Source organism: Vombatus ursinus, unplaced genomic scaffold, assembly GCF_900497805.2.
Source record: "Vombatus ursinus unplaced genomic scaffold, bare-nosed wombat genome assembly UNPS02010394.1, whole genome shotgun sequence".
Lineage (NCBI taxonomy): Eukaryota > Metazoa > Chordata > Mammalia > Diprotodontia > Vombatidae > Vombatus > Vombatus ursinus.
The window spans coordinates 6,321,238-6,344,462 of NW_020950172.1; the positions used below are offsets into that span (position 1 = coordinate 6,321,238).

At 48.0% G+C, this 23,225-nt stretch overlaps 1 protein-coding gene across 3 annotated transcripts in view; it reads right to left on the minus strand.

Moving 5' to 3' along the window:
* The window catches only part of LOC114037434 (glutamine-rich protein 1-like), a 26,428-nt gene extending 8,154 nt beyond the window's left edge, over nucleotides 1-18,274 (minus strand). For 2 of the 3 annotated variants that reach the window (XM_027854315.1, XM_027854317.1), the window contains exons 1-4: nucleotides 18,210-18,274; nucleotides 5,792-6,747; nucleotides 2,045-2,216; nucleotides 1,586-1,740 (exon numbers count right to left, since the gene is read on the minus strand). In XM_027854315.1, the coding sequence (XP_027710116.1) occupies nucleotides 1,586-1,740; nucleotides 2,045-2,216; nucleotides 5,792-6,736 (1,272 nt within the window). In that variant the 5' untranslated portion in view covers nucleotides 6,737-6,747; nucleotides 18,210-18,274. Of the gene's footprint in view, nucleotides 1-1,585; nucleotides 1,741-2,044; nucleotides 2,217-5,791; nucleotides 6,748-12,229; nucleotides 12,267-18,209 lie in introns of those variants that run through there. The other variant, XM_027854316.1, reaches the window with a different exon arrangement.
* Nucleotides 18,275-23,225: the final 4,951 nt, after the last annotated feature.

Consider the following 23,225-nt stretch of genomic DNA (forward strand, 5'->3'; position numbering starts at 1 on the left):
AGGAGGAGGAGGAGGAGGAGGAGGAGGAGGAGGAGGAGGAGGAGGAGATTTCCACCATGGGGCATCACCAGTGAAAGTGCAGGGAGCGTGCTCTGTTCAACAAGCCACCATCCGGCCTCCACCTGAAGACCTCAAACCATGGGGATCTCAGCACGTGTGAGGACCGCAGGGATGGTGGCCCAGACCACTTCATTCCACTCTAATGGACCCATCTGAGACTTTTCACTTCTTCCACATCCCAGGCTCTGCCTTGGAGGCCGACCCTTCCCAGCCTTCCAGGCCACTCTGCATCCTTGCCGCTTCTCTCCACGTCCTGATAACGGAGTTCTCGTGTGTCCAGCTCCAAAGGCCGTCTCCCTAGTGGAGTTACTCTTCAGCCCCTCACCCTTGGTGCCCGGCCCAGAAACGGAACTCTGGATGGAGCCTGACCAGGGCACAGGCAACCAAGGTGGCGCTCTCCTCAGAGGGACAGAGCGTGGGCTTAGATTTTGCCCCTTAGTTTATATTTTAGCACATTATTTTTGTTAGCTTAAATTTATCAATAAAAATGTAAAGATTTTTTTTTAAAAAGATCAAAATCAAAGCAAGTCCTTTAATTAACAGAAATCTCTGTGCCTTCCATAATAACCTCTGCCACGCTAACGTGTTCCAAGGACCAAGAGCGAGTTATCGGGGGTTCTCCCCCCGGACCCCTGGCACCTCCACCACACCATCCCATCTCCATGGGGAAGCCCATGAATCTCTAACAATTCCACATCCGCCTGCCAGACCTCCACTTCCATCACACGATTCTCCTACCCACCCATGCTCACGTCTCCTGCGATGCTAGAAACAGTGCGCGTCTTAGCTGAGGGCCAGAGGGGTGTACGGAAGGGGCAGGACCAACACCCCAACCCTGCACCAAACCACGCGCTTTACAGGACGAGGAGAGGAGCCTCTCCTCCAGGTCACTCCAGCACAATCATTCCATGGAGACAGAGAGCTCTGGGTCCCAACACGGCTCCGACACACAAGCTTCCTCTCTGCGGGCAAGTCAGGACTGGCAGAGCCAAGCTCTGCGCCAGGGGAGCGTGCCGATATCGATCCTGCCCGTGATGTTGAGGACAAAGAGCAGCAGAGGGAGGAAATGGCGACGCGTGGCTTTGGAAGAACCCCGCCACCCTCCCAAATGCCACCACAGCACTTGTGACCCTCAGCTCGGAGAGGTGATCTCTTCCAGACACGGCCCAGCCCCCAAACCTGTCGATTGTGGGGGAGGGGAGGACCACACGTCCTCACCCCCAGCGCTGGTACTGCAGAGTCCGCCAACCCAACACTCCCTTGGCCACATCTCACCATTACTACTGCAGACGGTAACGACGCCTCCTCAGAAGTAGAGACCAGGTTGGCACCACAAAATCCCCTCCATATTTATGGGGCGGGAACCACAGGCTGGGCCTGGCATGGCAGCGGCGCTCCACCCCCTAGACCTGCGCAGGGAGAACTCTGGACAGCCTGAGCTCTCCCACCCAAGTCCCCGGGGAAGTCCCTCCACTGGCCACCCCAAGAGGGGCCCACCCTCTCCCTCCAGGGCCCACCTCCTTACCTTCTGAATACAGAGAAATAAGTAATAGAGCACGTCTGCCTCATAGCTGGAGCCGTCCTGCCTCCTGGCCTCCTGGGTCATCAGGCAGAGGCCTTGGTTCAGCTCTGCTATTGGCACAGAGAGGACGTCTTCCTGAAAAAGGGTGGGTTTTCTTCCTAGAACATCAAAGGGCACCTGCCGTTAGTCTGAAGTTCTTTCTCACCGACTCCCTGCCTTCTTTAAACCAACACCAGCTTCACTACTTGGGACTCGTGCCACTCGGCAGCTTGGCCTATCCCTGCCAGCACCAAGCCCTGGGCCCGGCCCCCAGCTCACGACTCTGGGCAGAGGACCAGGAAATCAGAGTGCTTTGCACGGTGCCCGGCACACAGTAGGTGCCTAATGAATAAAGAGCCTCGGGGGAATCGCCTTCTCTCTCTACAAAGATGGGCAGAAGCTGAGCCAAACGAGCATCCCTACTTCCTAGTCCCTGAGGTTCATTTTCTGCCTTCTCCAGGATCTTTTCATTCTTCCTCTGGGCCCAGCTCTTCCAGAACAAAGCTCCTTCCTGCGGCTGCAGAGTCGACGGCGGGTCTCGATCGGCCTCGAGCAGGGAGCTCGCCTCGGGGAGACAAGCCAGCTCCGCTGGGGGCTGTGTGGAAACAAACACACAGAAGGGGTCTGCGTGGGGGCGAGAGCCCCCAGCCATGGCCGCCTCAGCCGCCCTTCTCCAGAGCCCACTTTTTAGGATGAGTGGCTGGGCTTCAGTCTTCAGGGGGAAAGTCAACTCTCAGATAAGGGAGAACTCATCCCAAGCAAGATGAAGTTCACTTTTAAAGATCAGGGAGCAGCGAAACCTACTGCAGCCCACCCCCCCGCCAAAAAGTGGGGCCATGAATCCCAGGTCATCACCTGGCCACCAGCTGCTCTTTTCTGGCACCCTCTGACACCCTGCACTGACCCTCCCGAGTGCCCGCAGCAGCAGGCATGAGGACTCTACCCAGGACCTGGAGGGGGCCCCAGAGTCCTGGGGGTACCTGCTGTTGGGGACAGCGAAGAAGGGGTCGACCCCCAGCTTGTTTTCTCTGTTGTACTGTATCTCTCTCTTTTCTAGTCACCAAGACTAGACCGTTCACAAGGATGGTCCTTAGTCACAAATACTGATCTTCTCAACTTTATCCCTTCCCTCACTTAAACAAGTGAGGCACTACCGCTAATAACAGCTCGCATGTTCACCAAGCACTTTCCTCAAAACAATCCCATGAAACAGAGTGTGCTGCAAGGATGCTTCTTCCTACTTTACAGATGAGGAAACTGAGGCTCAGAGAGATGGCATGACCAGCCTGGGGTATTAGGTAAGGCCTTCTCAGGCCCCTGAGCCCAGTGTTCCTTCCACCGCACAACTCGGCCTTTGCTATCAAGAGAAGATGTGCGGCCTCACAGGTTGCCTCCCTCCATGCATCATTCAAGGCAGCCCCAGAGAGCCGAGGCCCCCATTGTGCCTGGCATCCTCCTTTCCATAAATCTGCCTTGAACATATCTAGAGGATGCTTACTTAGATACATGCTGCCTCTCCCAACACAAGGGAAGCTCGTTCAGGACGGTCTCATGAATGAACAAATAAATGAATGAAGGTGTTAAGGGATTACTGTTTGCCAGGCATCGAGTTAAGTGCTAGGGGTACAGATATAAAAGCAAGCTGGTCCCTGCCCTCAAAGCACTTCTGTACTAATGGATCAGCCCCCAGCAGAGGCCTCTTACCTGGCCACTTGATAAATGCTGGCTGTTTGATCTGTTGAGGCATCTCTGCAGGTCTGTTTTTCATTGGGGGCGGGGGAGAGCCACTATTGAAAACTCAGTCAGCCCTAGGAGGGGCAGCCCAGGACAAAAGCATTTTCTTTGCTTATCTGTTGCTTGTTCACTCATTCATCTTAAAAGCTGAGGATTTTAGGGATATTTTACTGTTTCACGTATTTATTGGCTCTGATGATGATTAAGTTCATGATGGAAAGACAGAAAGATAAGAACAGCAAGAAGAAAAATGAAAACCAGCAAAGAGAGGCATGGCGTACACCTCGATCTCAAAATGGACCACAAACGATAACAAAAATCCATGTGGTCCTCGGAGAAAAAAGACACACAGTGAGGGGCAGAGACAGGGAGAGAGACACAGGCACAAAGAGAGAGAGAGACACAGGCACAAAGAGAGAGAGAGACAGGCGTAGAAAGAGACAGAGAGGATGAGAAACAGGAAGAGACACAGGTGCAGAGAGAGAAGCATAGAGGGAGGGAGACAGGGAGAAATAGATAGGCAGAGAGACAGACAGGTGTAAAGACAGAAGGACAGGCACAGAGAGCGACAGAGAGAGGGAGAGAGACAGGCAGAGACACAGGTGCAGAGAGAAGCATAGAGGGAGGGAGACAAAGAGAGGGAGAGACAGGCAGGGAGAGAAAGGGCACGAGGGAGACAGAAAGAGATCTGTGTTTGTTGAACTGAATCCATCAGAACAGAGGACCCCAGCCCAACTTATAGAGAGCCATACTCACATGTGTGTGTCCACACAAGGTTAGTGTTCGAGAAACCCACACTTAAATGCTGGGAAGTAGACTGTCTCTTCAGTTGAAAACTACCAGGAAAACTGGCTGGCCAAAACCAAAACCTAGTCGAGGGCCTTGGCTGCCCACCAGAAGAAATTACCTGGGTCAGTGATTTTTTTTTTTTTCCAATTAAAAAACTGGAAGGAAAAGAAACAATAGACTTCTCTACTAAGGAAAGGAAGAACATTTTTATCAAACAATAGAAGAAATCACTGAAAACAAAATTCATGGGCTTAATTATACAAGAACAAAAAAAGACTTCACATGGCAAAAAACAATCTCTAAATTTAAAAGAGAAAGACTGAGGGAAAATATTTGAAGTAACTTTACCAAAGGCCCATCATTTAGAATCTATAAAGAAAAAGGCATATCTGCAATATTATGTAATCTCTAATTATGCAGCAAGCTAAAGGACATGCATTAGCAGGCCATCTACATGGGAGTATTTGTAGAAACAAATAATAAACTGCTAATAACCACATGAAAAGATGCTCACAATCCCTAATAATCTAGGAAAGGCAAATGAGACAAACAACATCCCACCTTACATCTGTCAGAATAGCAAAAGTAGCACTAAGTTATCAAGGCCCAGTGTTGGCAGGATAACTGATGGGCACTGATACATTGTTGGTGGTGCTGCAGCCTGCTGCAAGTGTGGGTCAGGGAAATAAGGCAATGTGCAGTAAATCACAAAACATCCTATTCTTCTGCCAGCCCAGTCATCATTCCAAAATATCACAAACAGGACAAAAGGGACCAGAGTATCACAGTTGCTCTATTTGTAACAACAGAAAAATGGGAATAACAGTGGAGCAGAAGGGGAGAACGGGAGAGAAGTGACAGCCTGTTGTGTCATGGAATATGAAAGGTGGGAGAAAACACGGGAAGCCTCCGCAAAGTCACACGGAGAGAAGGAAGGTGGCCTACCCGCCAGGCCTGCCACCCACCCTCGCAGGCAGAATCAGGAGGCAGCGGCTTAGACACGCAGAGAGCCTGGAGCACGGTGGGCACGTCCAAGGGACAGCATCAGAGGGAGCCACATCCATCGTAGTGAGAGCAGCGGAAACCTGCCCATCTCTTCCCCCTTCTTCTCTCCCCTTCCTTCTCTCCCCCTCCTCTCTTGGCCCTTTTATCTCTTCCACCTCCCTCCTCTCCCTTCCTCCTCCTCCTCCTTCCAGAGCTTACTTCGCCCCTCCAGGCCTCCAGAAGAAAAGCCTGAAGAGCAGGGAAGGATGATGCCCTCAGTTCTAGATGCCTGCCAAGAGACTCTCTTGACAAGACCTCAATGACCCAGTGTCCCACGGTCTGCACTGTGTGAGGGGGCCCTGAGGAAGGCGGGAAACATCTCCTACTGACGAAAGTTGGGTGCAGACTTTCTAGTGTTATAGGAATGCCCCCAAAGGTCACTGCTACGGGCCCACCAAGGGAAGTCCCAACAAGCTACCAAACCCCCAGTAGGAAACTGCCTGAAACATCAAGTTGGCCAACCTCCTCAAAAATTGACCCCAGGCAGCCCAGAGCGAGTGGAAAGAACACACTGGTCCTGCAGGCGAGACCCCAGCTCTGACCCTGAGATGCATCTTGCCCAGCCCTGCCCAGAAGCCTGGGGGACGTCAGTAAAACACTTACGAGCAGCTGCTCTGGAGTCCAGTACTGAGCTGAGGAGCAGGTCCTTTCTCCCACTTGGCCCAGGATGGGGATGGGAGCACTGGCATTGACAAAGTCCTCTGGGAAGCTAGAGGAGACCAGGGCAGATGGGTCCTGAAGGTTCTTCCCGGACCCTGACGTGTCCTGCGGGTTTTCGCTGCCTCCCTCGAGGCTCAGCAAAAACCCATCCCCAGGCAATGCCCTCATGGGAAGCCCATCACAAAGAACCGGAGAAGAAGTGAGGGGAATGGTACGGGCCCCCGGGCCGATGCCAAGCGTGGGGAAAGCAGACCAAGAATCCACACTGAGCAGCTGGCCCATGGCTGAGGCAGGTTCGAGTTCATGGTCATAGAGCTGACTGCTGTCCACTGTCAACAGCTCTGGGAGTAGGGACGCACCAGGGAGTGGCAGTGAGGTTTGCCCAAGAGACAGCGGGCTGTGGGACAGAGGCGACCTCAACGGAGAAAGGTCGTCACCAGGCAGGTTGAGCTTCCTTCTCTTCAGGGGCTGAGAAACGTCAAGAGAATCAGGTTCGCTGTCCTGCTGCTTCTGCTTCTCCGGGGAAGGCCAGACAGCCACGTGCAGCTGCCCCAGCGTGACCTCCGGGCACGGCTGGAGTCGCCCGGGTGACGAGGAGGGCTGATGGGCCTCCAAGGAGAGCCCCGGGACCGTTCCTAGATGAGGCAGAGGGAACGTAACAGATCGAGCCAGCTCCAGGAGCGAGTCTGCTACAGCCGTGGGCTCGACGTACTCCAGGTGTCCTTCTGGGTAAAACGGAGCTGGGTGATGTCCGGCGTGCTGCCCGGCCTCCAGCCCAGAAGCAGAGAAGGCGGCCAGCCACTCAGAGAGGGGCTGCTGCGGCATCATGGGGGCCGTCATCCTGACAGGGTCCTCAGAGAGGACGGGATGCTCCAGAGAATGCCTCATCCTCCGGGTAACTGAAAACAAGCACAGAGAAGCAGGGGCTTATGATGCTGGCCCCCCCAAGCACCCTTACTGAACGGGGCGTTAACAACGGGACTTGCTGAGTACAGAGGCCAGCGAGAGGTTGGCTATCCAGACAGCCGACCCCTGCTCCCGAGGCTGGCCTCTTCCTAGCTTGGGCAGTCTGGGATTTCTTGCCAGGGACGCCCCACAGGGGATTCTTGGGCAGGCCAGGAGTCCCAACTAGAATCCTCCTTGGAGGTCCCTCACCTCATCACGGACTGTTCCTCAAGGGATCTGACCCCAACATACCCCGACACCCTCAGCCTGCCTCCATCCCTCACCCTCTTGCCAAGGGTTCCAGAAAGTGAAAGGAATCACGTAGACCAGAAAGAACACTGGCCCTGCATCAGCAGACCTGCCTTCAGGCTCTGAGAAGAGAGGGCAATTAGGTGGCACAGTGGATAAAGCGCTGATTTTGCAGTTAGAACCATCTGAGTTCAAATCCTGCCTCAGATACTTACTAGCTGTGTGGCCCTGGGCAAGTCACTTAACTCACTTAACCCCTACCAATACAATAAAAATGACAATTCTACCTAAGTTAATTTACTTATGGAGTGTCATGCCAATCAAACTACCAAAGAATTACTTTATAGAGCTAGGAAAAAAACTAACAGAATTCATCTGGAAGAACAAAAGGTCAAGAATATCAAGGGCATCAATAAAAAAAAAAAAGTGACGGAAGGTGGCCTCATAATACCAGATCTCAAACTGTATTGCAAAGCAGTAATCATCAAAACAATCTGGTACCAGCTAAGAAACAAAGTGGTGGATCAGTGGAATAGATTAACAGAGCAGTAAATGACCACAGTAATCTAGTTGTCTGACAAACTTAAAGATCCAAGTTTTTGGGACAAGAAATCACTATCTGACAAAAATTGGTGGGGCCACTGAAGAGCAGTTCGGCAGAACCTAGGGATAGGGCAACATGTCACACATCAAAATGGGTACACGATTTAAATATAAAGAGTCATATCATAAGCAAATTAGGGGAGCGTGGAATAGTTTACCTATCATATCTATGGAGATGGGAAATGTTTATGGCCAAACAAGAGATAAAAAGCATCACACGATATAAACTGGAAAATTTTGATTACAAAAAATTAAAAAACTTTTACATAAATAAAACTAATGCAGCCAAAATTAGAAGTAAAACAGAAAACTACGGAAAAAAAGTTTTACAACAAGGTTCTCTGATAAAGGCCTCATTTCTCAAATATACAGGGAACTAAGCCAAATTTATAAAAATTAAGGTGCCATTCCCCAGTTGACAAACATCAAAGGATATGAACAGGCAGTTTTCAGAAGAAATTAAAACCATCAATCGTCACATAAAAATTCCCTAAATCACTACTCATTAGAGAAATGTAAATGAAAACAACTCTGAGATACCACCTCACACCTATCAGATTGAAAAATTGGAACACTAATGTATTTTTTTTCGTTTTTTTTTGCTTTTTTGGTGAGGCAGTCAGGGTTAAGTGACTTGCCCAGAGTCACACAGCTAGTAAGTGTCAGGTGCCTGAGGCCAGATTTGAACTCGGGTCCTCCTGACTCCAAGCCAGAGCTCTATCCACTGTGCCAACTAGCTGACCCACACTAATGCATTACTGATGGAGTTGTGACCTAGTCTAATTATTCTGAAGAACAATTTGAAACTATGCCCAAAGGGCTTTAAAACTGTGCATATCCTTTGACAGAGCAATACCGCTACTAGATACGTATCCCAGAGAGATCACAGAAAAGGGGAAAAAAGTATTTATACAAAAATATTTACAGCAGCTCTTTCTGTGGTGGCAAAGAATTGTAAACTGAAGGGATGCCCATCCACTGGGGAATGGCTGAACAAGTTGTGGCATATGAATGTAATGGAAAACTATTGCACTATAAGAAATGACAAGCAGAGTGGTTTCAGAAAAATTTGGGAAGACGTATATGAACTCATGCAAAATGAAGTGAGCAGAACCAGGAGAATAGTATATATAGTAATGGGAATATTGCAAGGATGATCAACCGTGAAAGACTTAGCTACTCTGATCAAGACAGTAACCCAAAACAATTCTAAAGGACCCATGACAAAAAATGCTATCCACCTCCAAAGAGAGAACTGATGTACTCCGAATTCAGAATGAAGCATAATTTTTCACTCTTTATTATTATTGGTTTTGTTTGTGTTTTCTTTGCAGCATGGCTAGCTAATATGGAAAGTAAATAAGAGAGCAAGCAAGTAAATGAATGAATGGTAGGAATCACCATCCTATGGCAAATCTTAAAAAAAAAAGATATAAGGTTAGTCTGGCATGGTCTAATCTTAAAGATGTCAGACTGGCTCTTTGTGATCACTGCTTCCTTTTCTCAATGTTCACTAACCATCCCTTTAATAATAAATTCTAGAATTTTCCAAGGAATTATAGTCAAACTATTTGGCCTGAGGTTTGAAGACTTTATCCTCCTCTTTTCGGAAAATCTTGACAACAAATGCTCTTCTCCAAACCTGTGATCCCATTCTCCATAATCTTTCAAAGATCACCAACAGGGGCCACATCTTCCAGTTCTTTCCAGTCTCTAGAATGTACATAGTGCCTCTGCATGAACCAAGTGGCTTCAACTCACCAAGAGCCGCAGACAGCTCTTTCACTATCTCCTTACTGATCTACTCTCTTCTGGACTGTCTCTAAACCAAAACTCATTCTCCTCGGCACAGAAAACAAAGATAAAGTAAAAGTGAGCCCTGCCTTTTCTCTGTTGCCCAGTATCACTCAGTTCCATCAGTGCTGGGTAGTGGTCATCTCAGCCTTTTGTCTGTAATCATCAGAAGCTCAAGTTCCTTCTCAATCTTAGCACTCCAGGCCCACACCGTGCTTTTGTGTTCATCCTTTGTTACCCTGGTCTCACCTCCATCTTTTTTAAGGTTGCTTGATAATCTAAGCTTTGTTTCTTTAGAAATTTACCCCCTTTTCCTCCTCAGAAGTCTTTCTCTTTTGTCTCTTTCTCTTTTTCTCGTCATAATTTCACTTGAGCACTTCCAACCCCTCTTGAGCTGAACTTCCTGAGAGGATCTCAGTCCCTGGGACCAATCAATCCTATCCATCCTTTCTCTAAATGCTTTGAAATCTGCTCTCTCAAAATTTAAGTTATGACATCTCTAGCTAGTCCCAGATTTCTTCTGAAGCACAAGTCTAGGATGGAGTAATCACTTCCTCCCACAGTTCCATCCCAACAACCAATTCTTCTCTACTGGTGGACGTCAAAGATAGATCAGATATTGGTTCCTCTGCCTTGACGAAGGGGATATTACCATTAAGACTGGACATCTGAGGTCTCTTCCAGCTTCTCAGGCTGAATGGGTTTCACGTCATTGGCAGTTCCCTCACCAGCCCTCTCTCATCTGAAATTCTCCACCCAATGAGGGAGCCCCTTCCTTATCCTCAATCCCGATCCTGAAAACACACCTACCCTTGATCTTAGGTGATAATGTGCATCAATCAACAAATATTGCTTGAGAGTCTAAGCTGAGTCTTGAAATATGAGACCCAGTCAGGACCTGCAAGGGAGTTTGTCCCCAAGTCTGACAGATGAGACAACACAGAAAAAATGAAGACATCAACCATAGTTCTAAAGAGGAGCAATGATGGTGCCTTCACGGTCATGGTGCTTTAAGGTAGGCAAAACAATGACCTCACAGACAGCCCTGAGAGGTGGGTGATGTTGGGTCATGAGCTCTACGTTACAGACATCACAAAGCACTCTGATGACCTGCCACAAAAGGGATCAGGGAAATGACAGCTGGAGGAAGGCCCATGAAAGAGGCCTGGTTCTGGGGTCAAATGAGGGAACTGGGTCGGGGAGAGCCTCTGAGGAGAGAGAAGATGGCCTCTAAGGTCCTTTCGCGCTCTAAGTCTGTGGTGCTGAATTCAGGCTGGATGTCATCTCGGGGCTGGGCATCATCTCGCCCAGAATGAATGTCCACTCTACAACATACCTGACTAAGGGTCACCTCCAGCAAGGGGGATCCTACCGCTTCCCACGGGAGCCCATTCAACTTCAGACAGTGCTCACAGATAAGACTCTCCTCCTCTCATGCTGAAATCTGCCTCTACATTTCTACCTCTGGTTTCAATCCTTTCCCCGGGACCACACCAAGTTCAATCCCTGCTCCACACAACAGCCCTCCCAGTCCCCAAAGTCACTATGTCCAGGGCCCCTTAGATCTTCTCCAAGACAAACATCCCCCTTCATTCCACTGAGTGAGGCCCTTAGCCAGGTTGGCAGGTACATTTATGAAGCACCTACTATGTGCCAGACCCTGTACTAAGCACTCTCTCATTTATCCTTCCTAAGCTGTGGAATCCAGAACTGAGCCCACGACTCCAGGAGTGGTCTGACCAAGTTTCAGGACGGCAGGAACATCACCTGTCTCCCTTATGCCAGACCCTAAACCTCTTTTGATTCAGCCTAAAATGACCCGACCTCTTCTGTCTTGTCCCAGCTGACTCACTGAGCTTGCATCCCACTAAACACTGAGGCCTTTTTCACATGTGCTATTATCTGGCTCTAGGCTCCTGTCTTATACTGGTGAAGCTGACTTTTTGGAACCCGAGTGTAAGACTTTGCACTCACCCCTATTCTATTTCCCCATATTCAATCAGTCCATTGTCCTGGTCTATCAAGATCTTGTTGGATCCCGAAAGTGACCTTCTGAAATGGCAGCTCGGCTCGGCTCTGCTCTCCTCTCTGCCTGGGGTGGCCTGCAATGCTCTAAATCTTCATGGAAGCCAATGATGAAATTAACACCATACAGGGTTAAACAGCATGAAGCCAAGAGCAGCTAGAACCCCAGGACACTCCTTTAGAGACCTGCCTCCAAGCTCTATTTGAGGTTCATTCAACCACTTCTCAATCCACTTAACTGAGCCTACAGCAGCTCTCCAGCTTGTCCACACAAGAGCATTTAATAAAGTCAAATGTCGGGGGCGGAGCCAAGATGGCGGAGAGAAAGCAGTGACTTGCTAGAGCTCTCCCCCAAACCCCTCCAAATACCTACAAAAAATGGCTCTAAACAAATTCTAAAGCAGCAGAACCCACAAAAAAACAGAGTAAAACAAATTTCCAGCCCAAGACAACCTGGATGGCTGATCAGAAAGGAATATGTGGGCGCACAGGCCGCAGCAACCCTGGAGCAGGCCTCAGACAACTAAATTGCGGGCAGCTGTGGCTGCCCAGACTTCTCAAGCATGAACGCCAAAGACAACTTAGAAGGTCAATGGGAAAAGTCTGTTACTATGGTGAGAGAAGAAGCTAGATCTCAGTCACCCTGAGGGCAGCAGCTGGCTTCTGAGCTTCCAGCCCACAGACTGAGGGGGAATCCAGTGGCTGATCAGAGGGGGATTGTAAGGTTCTCTTTGCCAGGGCTGAGGCAGGAATCTCTTGCTTTACCTGTGCTTGGATCTGGGTCACAGTTCTGAGGGGCAGTCCTGGGGTGAGGAGGAGCGCTGGCCTGGTGGAGCTTGTTCTGGCGGTGGAGAGAAAACAAGCACCTTGGAAGAACTGACACTTTTCAGGTCCCTAGCAGTATCTCTGAAAACAGCTATACAAACCCCCAAAGCTTGGGACAGTACATTCTCCACATTGGAAACAGACTCTTACCTTAATAAAGAGTTTAAAACTCAAGTAATTGGTTGGGATCATGAGCAAGCAGCACAAAAAGAGTGAGACTATATTATCTTACTTTGGTGACAAAGAGGATCAAAACATGCAACCAGAAGAAGACAACGAAACCAAAGTTCCTACATCCAAAGCCTCCAAGAAAAATATGAATTAGTCCCAGGCCTCGGAAGAGCTCAAAAGGGATTTTGAGAAGCAAGTAAGAGAAGTAGAGGAAAAACTGGGAAGAGAAATGAGAGTGATGCAAGAAAATCATGAAAAGCAAGTCAACAGCTTGTTAAAGGAGGCCCAAAAAAATACTGAAGAAAATAACACCTTAAAAAATAGCCTAACCCAAATGGCAAAAGAGGTCCAAAAAGCCAATGAAGAAAAGAATGCCCTAAAAAGCAAAACTGGACAAATGGAAAAGGAAGTCCAAAAGATTACTGAAGAAAATACTTCCTTAAAAATTAGAATAGAGCAATTGGAAGCTAGTGACTTTATGAGAAATCAAGACACTATAAAACAAATCCAAAAGAATGAAAAATTAGAAAACAATGTGAAATATCTCATTGGAAAAACAACTGACTTGGAAAATAGATCCAGGAGAGAGAATTTAAAAATTATTGGACTATCTGAAAGCCATGATCAAAAAAAAAAAAGCTTAGACATCATCTTTCAAGAAATTATCAAGGAAAACTGCCCTGATATTTTAGAACCAGAGGGCAAAATAGACATTGAAAGACTCCATCGATCTCTTCCTGAAAGAGATCCCCAAAGGAAAACTCCTAGGAATATTGTAGCCAAATTCCAGAGTTCCCAGGTCAAGGAGAAAATATTACAAGCAGCCAGAAAGAAACAATTCAAGTATTGTGGAAACACAATCAGGATAACACAAGATTTAGCTGCTTCTACATTAAGGGACTGCAGGGCATGGAATATAATATTCCGGAGGGCAAAGGAGATAGGATTACAACCAAGAATCACCTACCCAGCAAAACTGAGTATAATCCTTCCAGGGAAAAAATAGTCATTCAGTGAAATAGACAACTTTCAAGCATTCTTGATGAAAAGACCAGAGATGAATAGAAAATCTGACTTTCCAATACAAGACTCAAGTGGAACATGAAGAGGTAAACAGGAAAGAGAAAATCATAAGAGACTTGTTAAGGCTGAACTGTTTACATTCCTGCACGGAAAGATGATATTTGTAACTCATGAGACCTTTGTCAGTATTAGGGTAGTTGGAGGGAAAAAATTATATGTACGTAGATAGATAGATAGATAGATAGATAGATAGATAGATAGATAGATAGATAAGATAGATAGATAGATAGAGGGCATTGGGTGAGTTAAAGATGAAGGGGTCATATCTGGAGAAGAAAATTAAGGGGTGAGAGAGGATTATACTAGGAGAAGGAGAAAGGGAAAGGTAGAACAGGGTAAATTATCTCACAAAAAAACAGAAAAGAAAAGGCTCTTACAGTGGAGGGGAACCGGGGGAAGGTGAGAGGAAATGAGTGAATCTTATTCTCATAGGATTTGATTTAAGGAGGGAATAACACACACACTCAATTGGGTATGGAAATCTGTCTTACCCTACAGGAAAATAGGAGGGGAAGGGGACAAGAGAGTAGGGGGATAATAGAGAGGAGGGCAGAGTGGGAAAGGGGGTAATCAGAAGCAAATACTTCCGAGGAGGGACAGGGTCAAAAAAAAGAAGAAAATAAATAGGGGGGGCAGGATAGGATTAAGGGAAATAGAGTTAGTTTTTCACAGCATGTCTACTATGGAAGTTTTTTGCATAACTGCACAAGTATAGCCTATATTGAGTTGCTTGCCTTTTCAATGAGGGTGGGTGGGGAGGGAGGAAGGGAGAAAATTTGGAACCTAAAGTTTAAAAAAACACATTTAAAAAAAATGTTTTCACATGCAACTGGGAAATAAGAAATACAGAAAATGGGGTATAGAAATCTATCCTGCCCTACAGGAAAATAGAAGGGGAAGGGGGGGAGATAGAGCAGGGAAAGCAGACTAGGGGAAGGGGTATTCAGAATGCATGCCATCTTGGGGTGGGGCAAGGGGCAAGATGGGGTGAAAATTTGGAACTCAAAATCTTGTGGAAGTAAATGTTGAAAACTAAAAATAAAAAAAATAAATTAAAAAAATAAATAAATAAAGTCAAATGTCTTCCCCAAATCTGCAGCACCTGTAACTCTGTCAGAGAAGGAAAGGAGGTTTGCCTGGCATGACCTGACTCCATCAAGTTAGGCTCTAAAGACCACCACTCTTTTCTCAAAGTCTGCCAACATCAATTTAATCACAGGTTCCAGAATTCTGACAAGTCAGCTCACAAGTCAGGCTATGGTTTGTTGACTCTATTCACTTCCCTTTAAAAAAAAAATTGCCCACTGGCCTTTCTCCAGCCCCACCGTCCCTCAGCCACTGCCCACTATCTTTCACCGACGACCCATCCTTCCTTCAAGACCTGCGTCCGGACAATGGGAACCGATTCAGGTAGTGCCCTGGATTGGGGGTGTGCCACAATGTGATGCCCACAGGCTCCCACAACACAGCCTTCTCCTATACTCTCTGTTACCAAAGGAGAATTACTGCACCAGAAGAGTGGCATAAAGGACACTATCGGAGAAAGCCAGGACCCAAAACCAAGATGAGCAGGAGGGCTGACGGATACACATCCCAAGTGATCCAGAAAGGGTAGGCAAAGTGGGAATGGGAGAGAATGCCCACAACGAGAAGATGACAGACCCACTGGAATGTGGTCCAGGGCGTGGCTCCTCCCTTCTTCTCCTGGCTCAGGTCAGACCTAGAGTCTGAGATGCCAAAAAGAACGTCCGGCAGGCAGCCAGAACTCAGTGGAAAGGTAAAGATGTAGGAGGAGGCCTCAGCCCAGAGTGGAGAGTAGGGGGAGGGGGAGGGAATCAGAGGTCATCTCGCTCACAGGTGTATTCCTGGCTGGGCCAGAGATGAACTCATCTCAGCTGGGGCTGCCGCCCCCCCCCCCCCCCCCCAGTCAAGTTCCCCAACTATAACCACCACGCCTTCTAAAAGCCCCTGAAGCCTTGGGCTGACTGGCTGTTTCCTTGCAGCACCTGACACCTATAAGATCCATCAGCAAAAGAACCTGAACTCTGATGCCTGCTGCCTGGAAGGTTTCATGACACAAGGCTCTCCTCGGTGCTCATTCTACGCTGCCCTTACTAAATCTTCCTTGTAGGGAGGTAGCAAGGAGACCACTTTGTAAACCAGAGTTACAGAAATGTGAGCATTACTGCCCCTACTCCTCCTACTTCATCTGCTGTACTACAACACCCCCCCAACCATCCCAGGCCCTTCTTTCCTACCTTTAGGTCCATCCTCCAGGCAGCAACAATCACGAGGGGATCATATAAAAATAATCTTCCTGCATACATCCCAACCCAAAGGCATTCCGAGAGCCCTCTTCCCAGCCCGGAGGGCTCAACCACCCTGCCTCGGAACTCGGTCTACGCTCAAAGCCGTGCAGGACGTACTGGTTTATAAAGCAAATTGTCCTAACTCCTGGACATCCTCTAAAACTTCCTGGACCCAAGCAAGGCGTCAGTGTGAGCAACAAGGCCAAGAGTCAAATATATATCATTTTGGTATCCCCCTCTTCCAAGCTATTCCCTTGTTTTAAAAACCTGAAAGAAAAAGCACAGCAAAGGTTCGTAGGAGGCCCACTCTGACTCCAGGCATTGTCCACACAGCAACTCTGCCATCCAGGACATAACCTCAAAGTGAAACGACAACAGAGCTGGAGCTCGGCGGTCACCTATGAACTCACAGAAGCTCCAGCTGTGGGCTCTGAGAGCTGCATGGGGCCAGGGGCCATCTAGTCCAACCACGCCCTGATCAAGAAGTCCCTCTAGGACACACTGGTAGGGTGCAAACCTGGGAGTCCTGGGACCTGCGGGATGCTGGACAAGTCCCCATGGGACTGAGACCGGATGGACTCTGGGAAGGACTCAATGACCTCTCACTCAGTTCCCTTCCAGCTCTAATCGATGATCTGAGGACCTTCAGCGACGGGAACTCCCTGCCTGCAGAGGCAGCCCCTTCCACTTGGGGACAGTTCCAATGGTTAGAAAGCTTTACCTTAATCTTCTTCTTTGAATCTCCTACCCACGGCTTCTAGCTCTAACCTCCGAAACTGCGAAGAACAGAACTAATCCCTCTGATAAATAATGGGTCTGTGCTAGGCTGAGGAGAGCACCATTCTGTATCTCAGACTCTTCACTACCTGCCTGCCAAGCCTCCTTTCAGAAAAGCCCTGATGCCATCCATACCCCAATATAGCTACGTGCATCCAGTCAAGGGCCCTTAGCAACCTACCTCTGCCCAACAGCTTCCTATTTCTTGCCTTGTAGGTGAAAATTCAAAGATACCATGAAGGCAAGAACGTAAAAGAAACAGAGCCAGTCAGACGTGTAGACAAATGAACACATTCAGCTTGCACTTTTGTAGGAGACTTACGAAGGCTTAAAATCCAAGGGTTAGGAACAGGAGGATTTTTCCCTTTTGCATAAGATCGTGTTGCCTCTGAAAGCTTGGCCTCTTGGCCAGGCTTTACAGATCTCAGAATCACTCAATTTGAGAGCTGTGAGGGAGCTTAGAGGCCACACGGTTCAACCCGGGGAGTGGGGAAAGAATTCTCAATATGACATCCAGCCAGTGGGATGATAAGAAAACTGCAGTCCCGAGGGGAGAAGGGACTTGATCAAGGTGTCACTGGTCGTAACAAGGTCTGGAATCAAATACACGTCATTTATTCCCAAGTCTGCTTCTTCCAAGCTAGTCCCTTGTTTACTCGGTTTACTCACTGGGGCTGATAATTCCCAAAAGTCTTTCCAGTCGGGGCTCCCTGCCCTCCCCACTGGGGTTGTGGCCGTGGGTCCCGACCAGGGGCTGACATGGACCCCGGGGTCTTCAGCCCTTGGCATGTCTAAGGAAGGGCGGGGGCAGCCCAGGTCCAAGAGGGGCTTCCTTAGACCTTGAAAGAAATGGGCATCCCCCGACTGTCGAGACAAGGAGCTTCCCGACTTCCAGGCAGTTGTGTCTGGACTATACTATTCGGCACTCGCTGCGGGGCCCAAAATCTGGGTCCTGGGGCACTTTTTAAAGGCATTTCCTACCGGGGGGCTCTTCATTCACTATTGATTTGCTTTGCTTTCTGTACACGGGAAAACCAACCTCTACATTCATAGGACTGGAAAACCAGACGCTGCTGTCAAAGGGCGTGCTGGCGGGGGGTGGGCGGGGAGGGCACCAGGCTGGAGGGTCAAGGCTCTGGGGGAGAAAGGGACCCCGCAACAGAACCGAAGACAAGAACCTCTGGGGCGCACTCCCGCTGTATCAACCCACCCCCATGCAGCAGACACAAAACACGTCCTTGCAACCCCCAGGTAGGAGCCGCAAGAGCCGGATGGAGGAAGGCACGCGGAGGCGGGCGGAGGCGGAAAGAGGCGGAAAGCGGCGGAAAGAGACGGAAAGAGACGGAAAGAGACGGAAAGAGGCGGAAAGGCAGAGACTGACAGGTGGAGACACAGAGACGGGCAGAGATGCAGGCGGAGCCCTGGAGACATATGGAGGGAGCCAGGCAGAGATAAAAAGGGGCAAAGACGAGGAGAGACACAGGGAGAGACGCGCCCTGGCTCTCGGCCTCCGGGGTCGCGGCCTCCGCAACTCGGGGGGCCCAGGCTCGAGGGGAGGGGGGAGGGTCTCGGGGCGTCACCTCAGCTCGGGTCCGACGCCACTGCTGCCGCCATCTTGCTCGCCCGCTTCTTCTCTCGTACTCCCGCCCCCTCGGCTGCTAACCAATCGGCTGCCCTCCACCTCGCCAATGGGCAGGGCCGGGGAAAACTTGCTCAGCCAATCCACGTCGCCCGTCCAGGGCGGGGAGGCGGGGGCAGGGGCGTAAACGACCGGGCGGAGACTCCATACCCAATCAGCGGTGGATTCAGAAAGCGTGGAGGGTCACGCGGAGACGCTTTACCCAATCATAAGTGGGTCACTGGCGCTGGGCGGGGCGGGGGACCGCTCACATCCAATCAGCGGCGGCGCGGGGCGGGGCCAGGCGTTTGGCGGGCCGGCGACCCGGAGCAGTGGGTCAGTCAGTCAGTCGAGGTCAGTCGGGATGTGGAGCCGCGGAAGGCTCTGGAGAGGCCGGAGCCAGGGCCTGGAGGGCCTGGAGGCAGCCCCCCCGGGCCGGAAGCGGGCACGGAGGGACGCCTCTCCCTGGGGACCTCCCCGGCCCGGAGCCCAGCATGCATGCAGTAGGTGCTTAGTCAGTGCCGGTGTAGTAAATGGAATCCCGCGACCGGGGCTGCGTCCTGCCCCCAGCCCAGTCCACGTGGGGCTGGGTCCGTGGGCTGAATCCTCTGCGAACGACCAAAAAGGAGGGGGAAACCCCGAGCCTCAGTTCCTCCCTGTGTCCATCCCATCCCATCCTGCCGACATTACTTAGACCCCTGCTGTGTGCCTGGGCTGCAGAAAGTGCTCCAAGCCCCGTGCGTGGGAGCATCCCGCCTCCTGCCACCCGAGACGAGAATGACACGAGGTGGATGTGACAGAGTGCCCTGGGAGACCTGGAAGAGGAGACCTGAGAAGGGACATGGAGGAGGCAGAAGAGGAAGGGCATCCCCCTTCAGTTTACTAAGCACTTATTAAGCGCTTGCTGGATACTAAGCCTAGGACTACACCGATAAAATCGATAAAATCGTTCCTGCCCTCAAGGAGCTTACCTTCTACTGGGGAAAACAACAAAGTCAGAAGAGATTACTGACACGCAGAAGATTAGTTTTGAAAGTCATTTTTGTGGGCTGTGAGATAAGATGAATAATTAGGAGGGCCCTCCCCTCGGTGGGCCTTGAAGGGATGGGAGCACATTAAGAGATGGGAGCAAAGAAGCAAGAGTATTCCAAGCACAAGAGACAGTGTGGCAGTCAAGTTCAGAGAACAGCGGAGAGTCCAGTTTGGTTGTAATGGAGTCAAGTGGAGCCCTATGAAATAAGACTGGGAAAGTACAGTACAGTAGAGTCAAATACCAGGCTAGGGAATTTGTACTTCTCTATAGCAAGAGATTGAGAAGTTATAAGAACTGACTATTTAACAAAAACTGCTGGGAAAACTGGAAGAGAGTATGGCAGAAACTAGGCATAGACCAACATCTTATATCCCATACCAAGAGAAGGTCAAAATGGGTACGTGATTTAGATATAAAGGCGGATACTATAAGCAAACCAGGAGAGCAAGGAATAGTTTACCTGTCAAATCTATGGAGAAGGGAAGAATTTATGACCAAACCAGAGATAGAGAACATTATGAAATGCAAAATGGATGATTTTGATTACATTAAATTGAAAAGGTTTTGCACAAACAAAGCCAATGCAACCAAGATTATAAGCAGAAAGCTGGGAAACAATTTTTACAGCCAGTGTCTCTGATAAAGGCCTCCTTTCTAAAATATATAGAGAACTGAGTCAAATTTATACGCATACAAGTCACTCCCCTTTGACCCAGCAATAGCACTTCTAGGGCTATATCCCAAAGAGATCACACAAACAGGAGAAGGACCTACATGTACAAAAATATTCATAGCAGCTCTTTTTGTGGTGGCAAAGAATTGGAAATTGAAAGGATGCCTATCAACTGGGGAATGGCTGAGCAAGCTATGGTATATGAATGTGATGGAATACTATTGTGCTATAAGAAATGATGAACAGGCTGACTTCAGAAAAACCTGGAATGACTTGTATAGTCTATGCTCAGTGAAGTGAGCAGAACCAAGAGAACGTTGTACACAGTAACAGCCACATTGTGTAATGACTAATATTGATAAACTTAACCCTTCCTGGCAATACAAGGATCTAAGACATCTCCAGAGGCCTTGTGATGGAAAATGCACTAATATTGATAAACTTAACCCTTCCTGGCAATACAAGGATCTAAGACATCTTCAGAGGCCTTGTGATGGAAAATGCTATCCACATCCAAAGAAAGAATTATGGACGTCGAATTGCTATTTTTTTTTCTCTTCTGTTGAGTTGTGTTTCCTCTTTCTGATGGTTCCTCCTATTGGTTTTAACTTTTACTTACAACATCACTAATGTGAAAATATGCTTAATATGAATGTAAATGTATAGCCTATGTCAGATTGTGCGCCGTCTTGGGGAGGGTGGGGGGGGAAGGGAGAGAAAAATTTTAAACTCAAAAGCATATGTAAGTGATTATTGATAAATCAAAATAAATTAAAAAATTTTTAAAAATAAAATAAAATAAAAAGAATACAAGTCACTCCCCAATTGATAAATGGTCAAAGGATATGAACAGTCAGTTTTCAGACAAAGAAATCAAAGCTATCTATAGTCATATGAAAAAATGCTTTAAATCACTATTGATTAGAGAAATACAAATCAAAACAACTCTGAAGTAGGTACCATATCACATCTATCAGATTAACCAACATGACAAAACAGGAAAATGATCAATGCTGGAGAAGATGTGGGAAAATTGGAACACTAATGAATTGTTGGTGGAGTTGTGAACTGATCCAACCATTGTGGAGGACAATTTGGAACTATGCCCAAAGGGCTATAAAAATGTGCATACCCTTTGACCCAGCAATAGCACTTCTAGGTCTGTGCCCCAAAGGGATCATGTACAAAAATATTTATAGCAGCTCTTTTTGTGGTGGCAAAGAATTGGAAATTGAGGGGATGCCCATCCATTGGGGAATGGCTGAACAAGTTGTGGTATATGAATGTAATGGAATACTATTGTGCTATGAGAAATGATGAGCAGGTAGACTTCAGAAAATCTGGAAAGACTTGTATGGGCTGATGCTGAGTGAAGTGAGCAGAACCAGGAGAATGTCGTACACAGTAACAGCCACATTGTGAGAAGACTGACTTTGATAGACTTGGCTCTTCTCAGCAATGCAAGGATCTAAGACATCTCCAAAAGACTCGTGATGGAAACTGCCGTCCACATCCAGAGAAAGAACTCTGGAGTCTGAATGCAGATGGAAGCAGACTATTTGCTCTTTTTTGTTGTTGTTGTTTTGTTTTGTTTCTTCTTTCTCGTGGTTCCTCCTCTTGGTTCTAATTCTTCCTTACAACATGACTAATGTGAAAATATGTTTAATATGAATGTATATGTAGAGCCTATATCAGATTGCATGCTGGCTTGGGGAGGGGAGAGGGGAAGGAGGGGGAGAAAATTTACAAGTCAAAAAAGCTTATGGAAGTGAATGTTGAAAACTAAAAATAAATAAATAATTTTTAAATGGGGGGGAAAAGAGATAGAGAAGTAACCCGGCACAGTTGAGTCCTGAGACCTAGGTTCAAATCCTGCTTCTGACTTTTACTGCCCATGTGACCATGGGCAAGTGACTTCACTTCCTGGACCTCCTCTGTAATGAGGTGTTTGGAATGCAGAGCTTCTGAGCTTCTGATATCCTGTTTACCTCTAAATCCATTACTATCGTAGGATCAGTATAGAACCACTTAGTGTTCAGTGATTAGAGCTGAGATGTTGAGAGACCTTCAAATTAGGGAGATGATTTTGGTCACTGGGTAAAGGATGGGTTGCGGGGCAGGGAGAACCAAAGGAAGTAAGACCAATGAGGGAGCTCCGACAGCAGTCAAAGCAAGTGGTGATTAAAGCCTACACTGGAGGATTGGCCATTTGACCTGTGCGTCTATGGAGTAGGGTAGAGAAGGAAATGAATGGGGGAGATGTTGGGGGTTAAGATCGACAGGATTGGCAACTGACCAGATAGACAGAGTGAGTTAAAGGCAAGGGAAGATTCAAGATGAATCCAAGTCTCCAAATCTAGTGGGAGGAGGGGGGAAACAGAAGGACCCTCAGCAAGCACAGTTTAGTGGGAAGATGATGAGTCCATCAGCTTCAGGCATGTTGACATTGAGCTAAGTGGCAATGGGCTGAGAGAAATTTGAGACTCAGATTCAGGAAAGAAAATTAGTACTGGAAATAATGACTGCAAACCATCTGCCTAGAGAAGGTAATTGAACCTAAGAGAGCCAATGTGATCCCCAAGGGAGAGAAAAGACTGAGGACCAGGTGAAGAGCCTTGGGAATGAGCTGTAGACCAATAGGAAAGCCAGGAGAAAGCATCACAGAATCCAGGCAGAGTGGGTGGGGGTCAACGGTGTTAAAAACTGAAGAAAAGTCAAAGGCAAGGTCTGAGAAAAGGGCTTACAATTTAGCAGTTAAGAGATGACTGGTTATTTTTGTCAGAACACTTTCAATAGAGCAGTGAGGTCAAGAGGTTGAGGTTTAAGTGACTGGGGAGAAAGTGTATGTGTCCATCAGACACTGCTCTTTCTAGGAGGTCAGTTGTCAAAGGAGGAGGAATACAGGATATTTTCTGGACCCTGAAAATGCAGAAGTTGTGCTTGAGCTTTTAAACTACTTAACTTTGTGATCAAAAAAGTGAGGCTGGAACATTGATAATGAATGGACCGGGAGAGTCATAAGAACCAGGACAGAGTGAGACAGGGAGAGAGGCAAAGGACAAGTGACTGTTCCAAGTTACGGATGTTAGAGGCAGAGTGATCTCTGGTAATGATGAGGTCTAAGGTTGAAGCACGCACTGTTGTGGGTTACTGACGTTGAACTAGGATGGTCTTTGAAGGGTCATTAATAGAAATATTGAAGTCCCCAATGAGGAGGAAAGGAAATAAGATTCAGAGAGAAATTGAATAAATTTAGGAAGATGAAGAGAGTA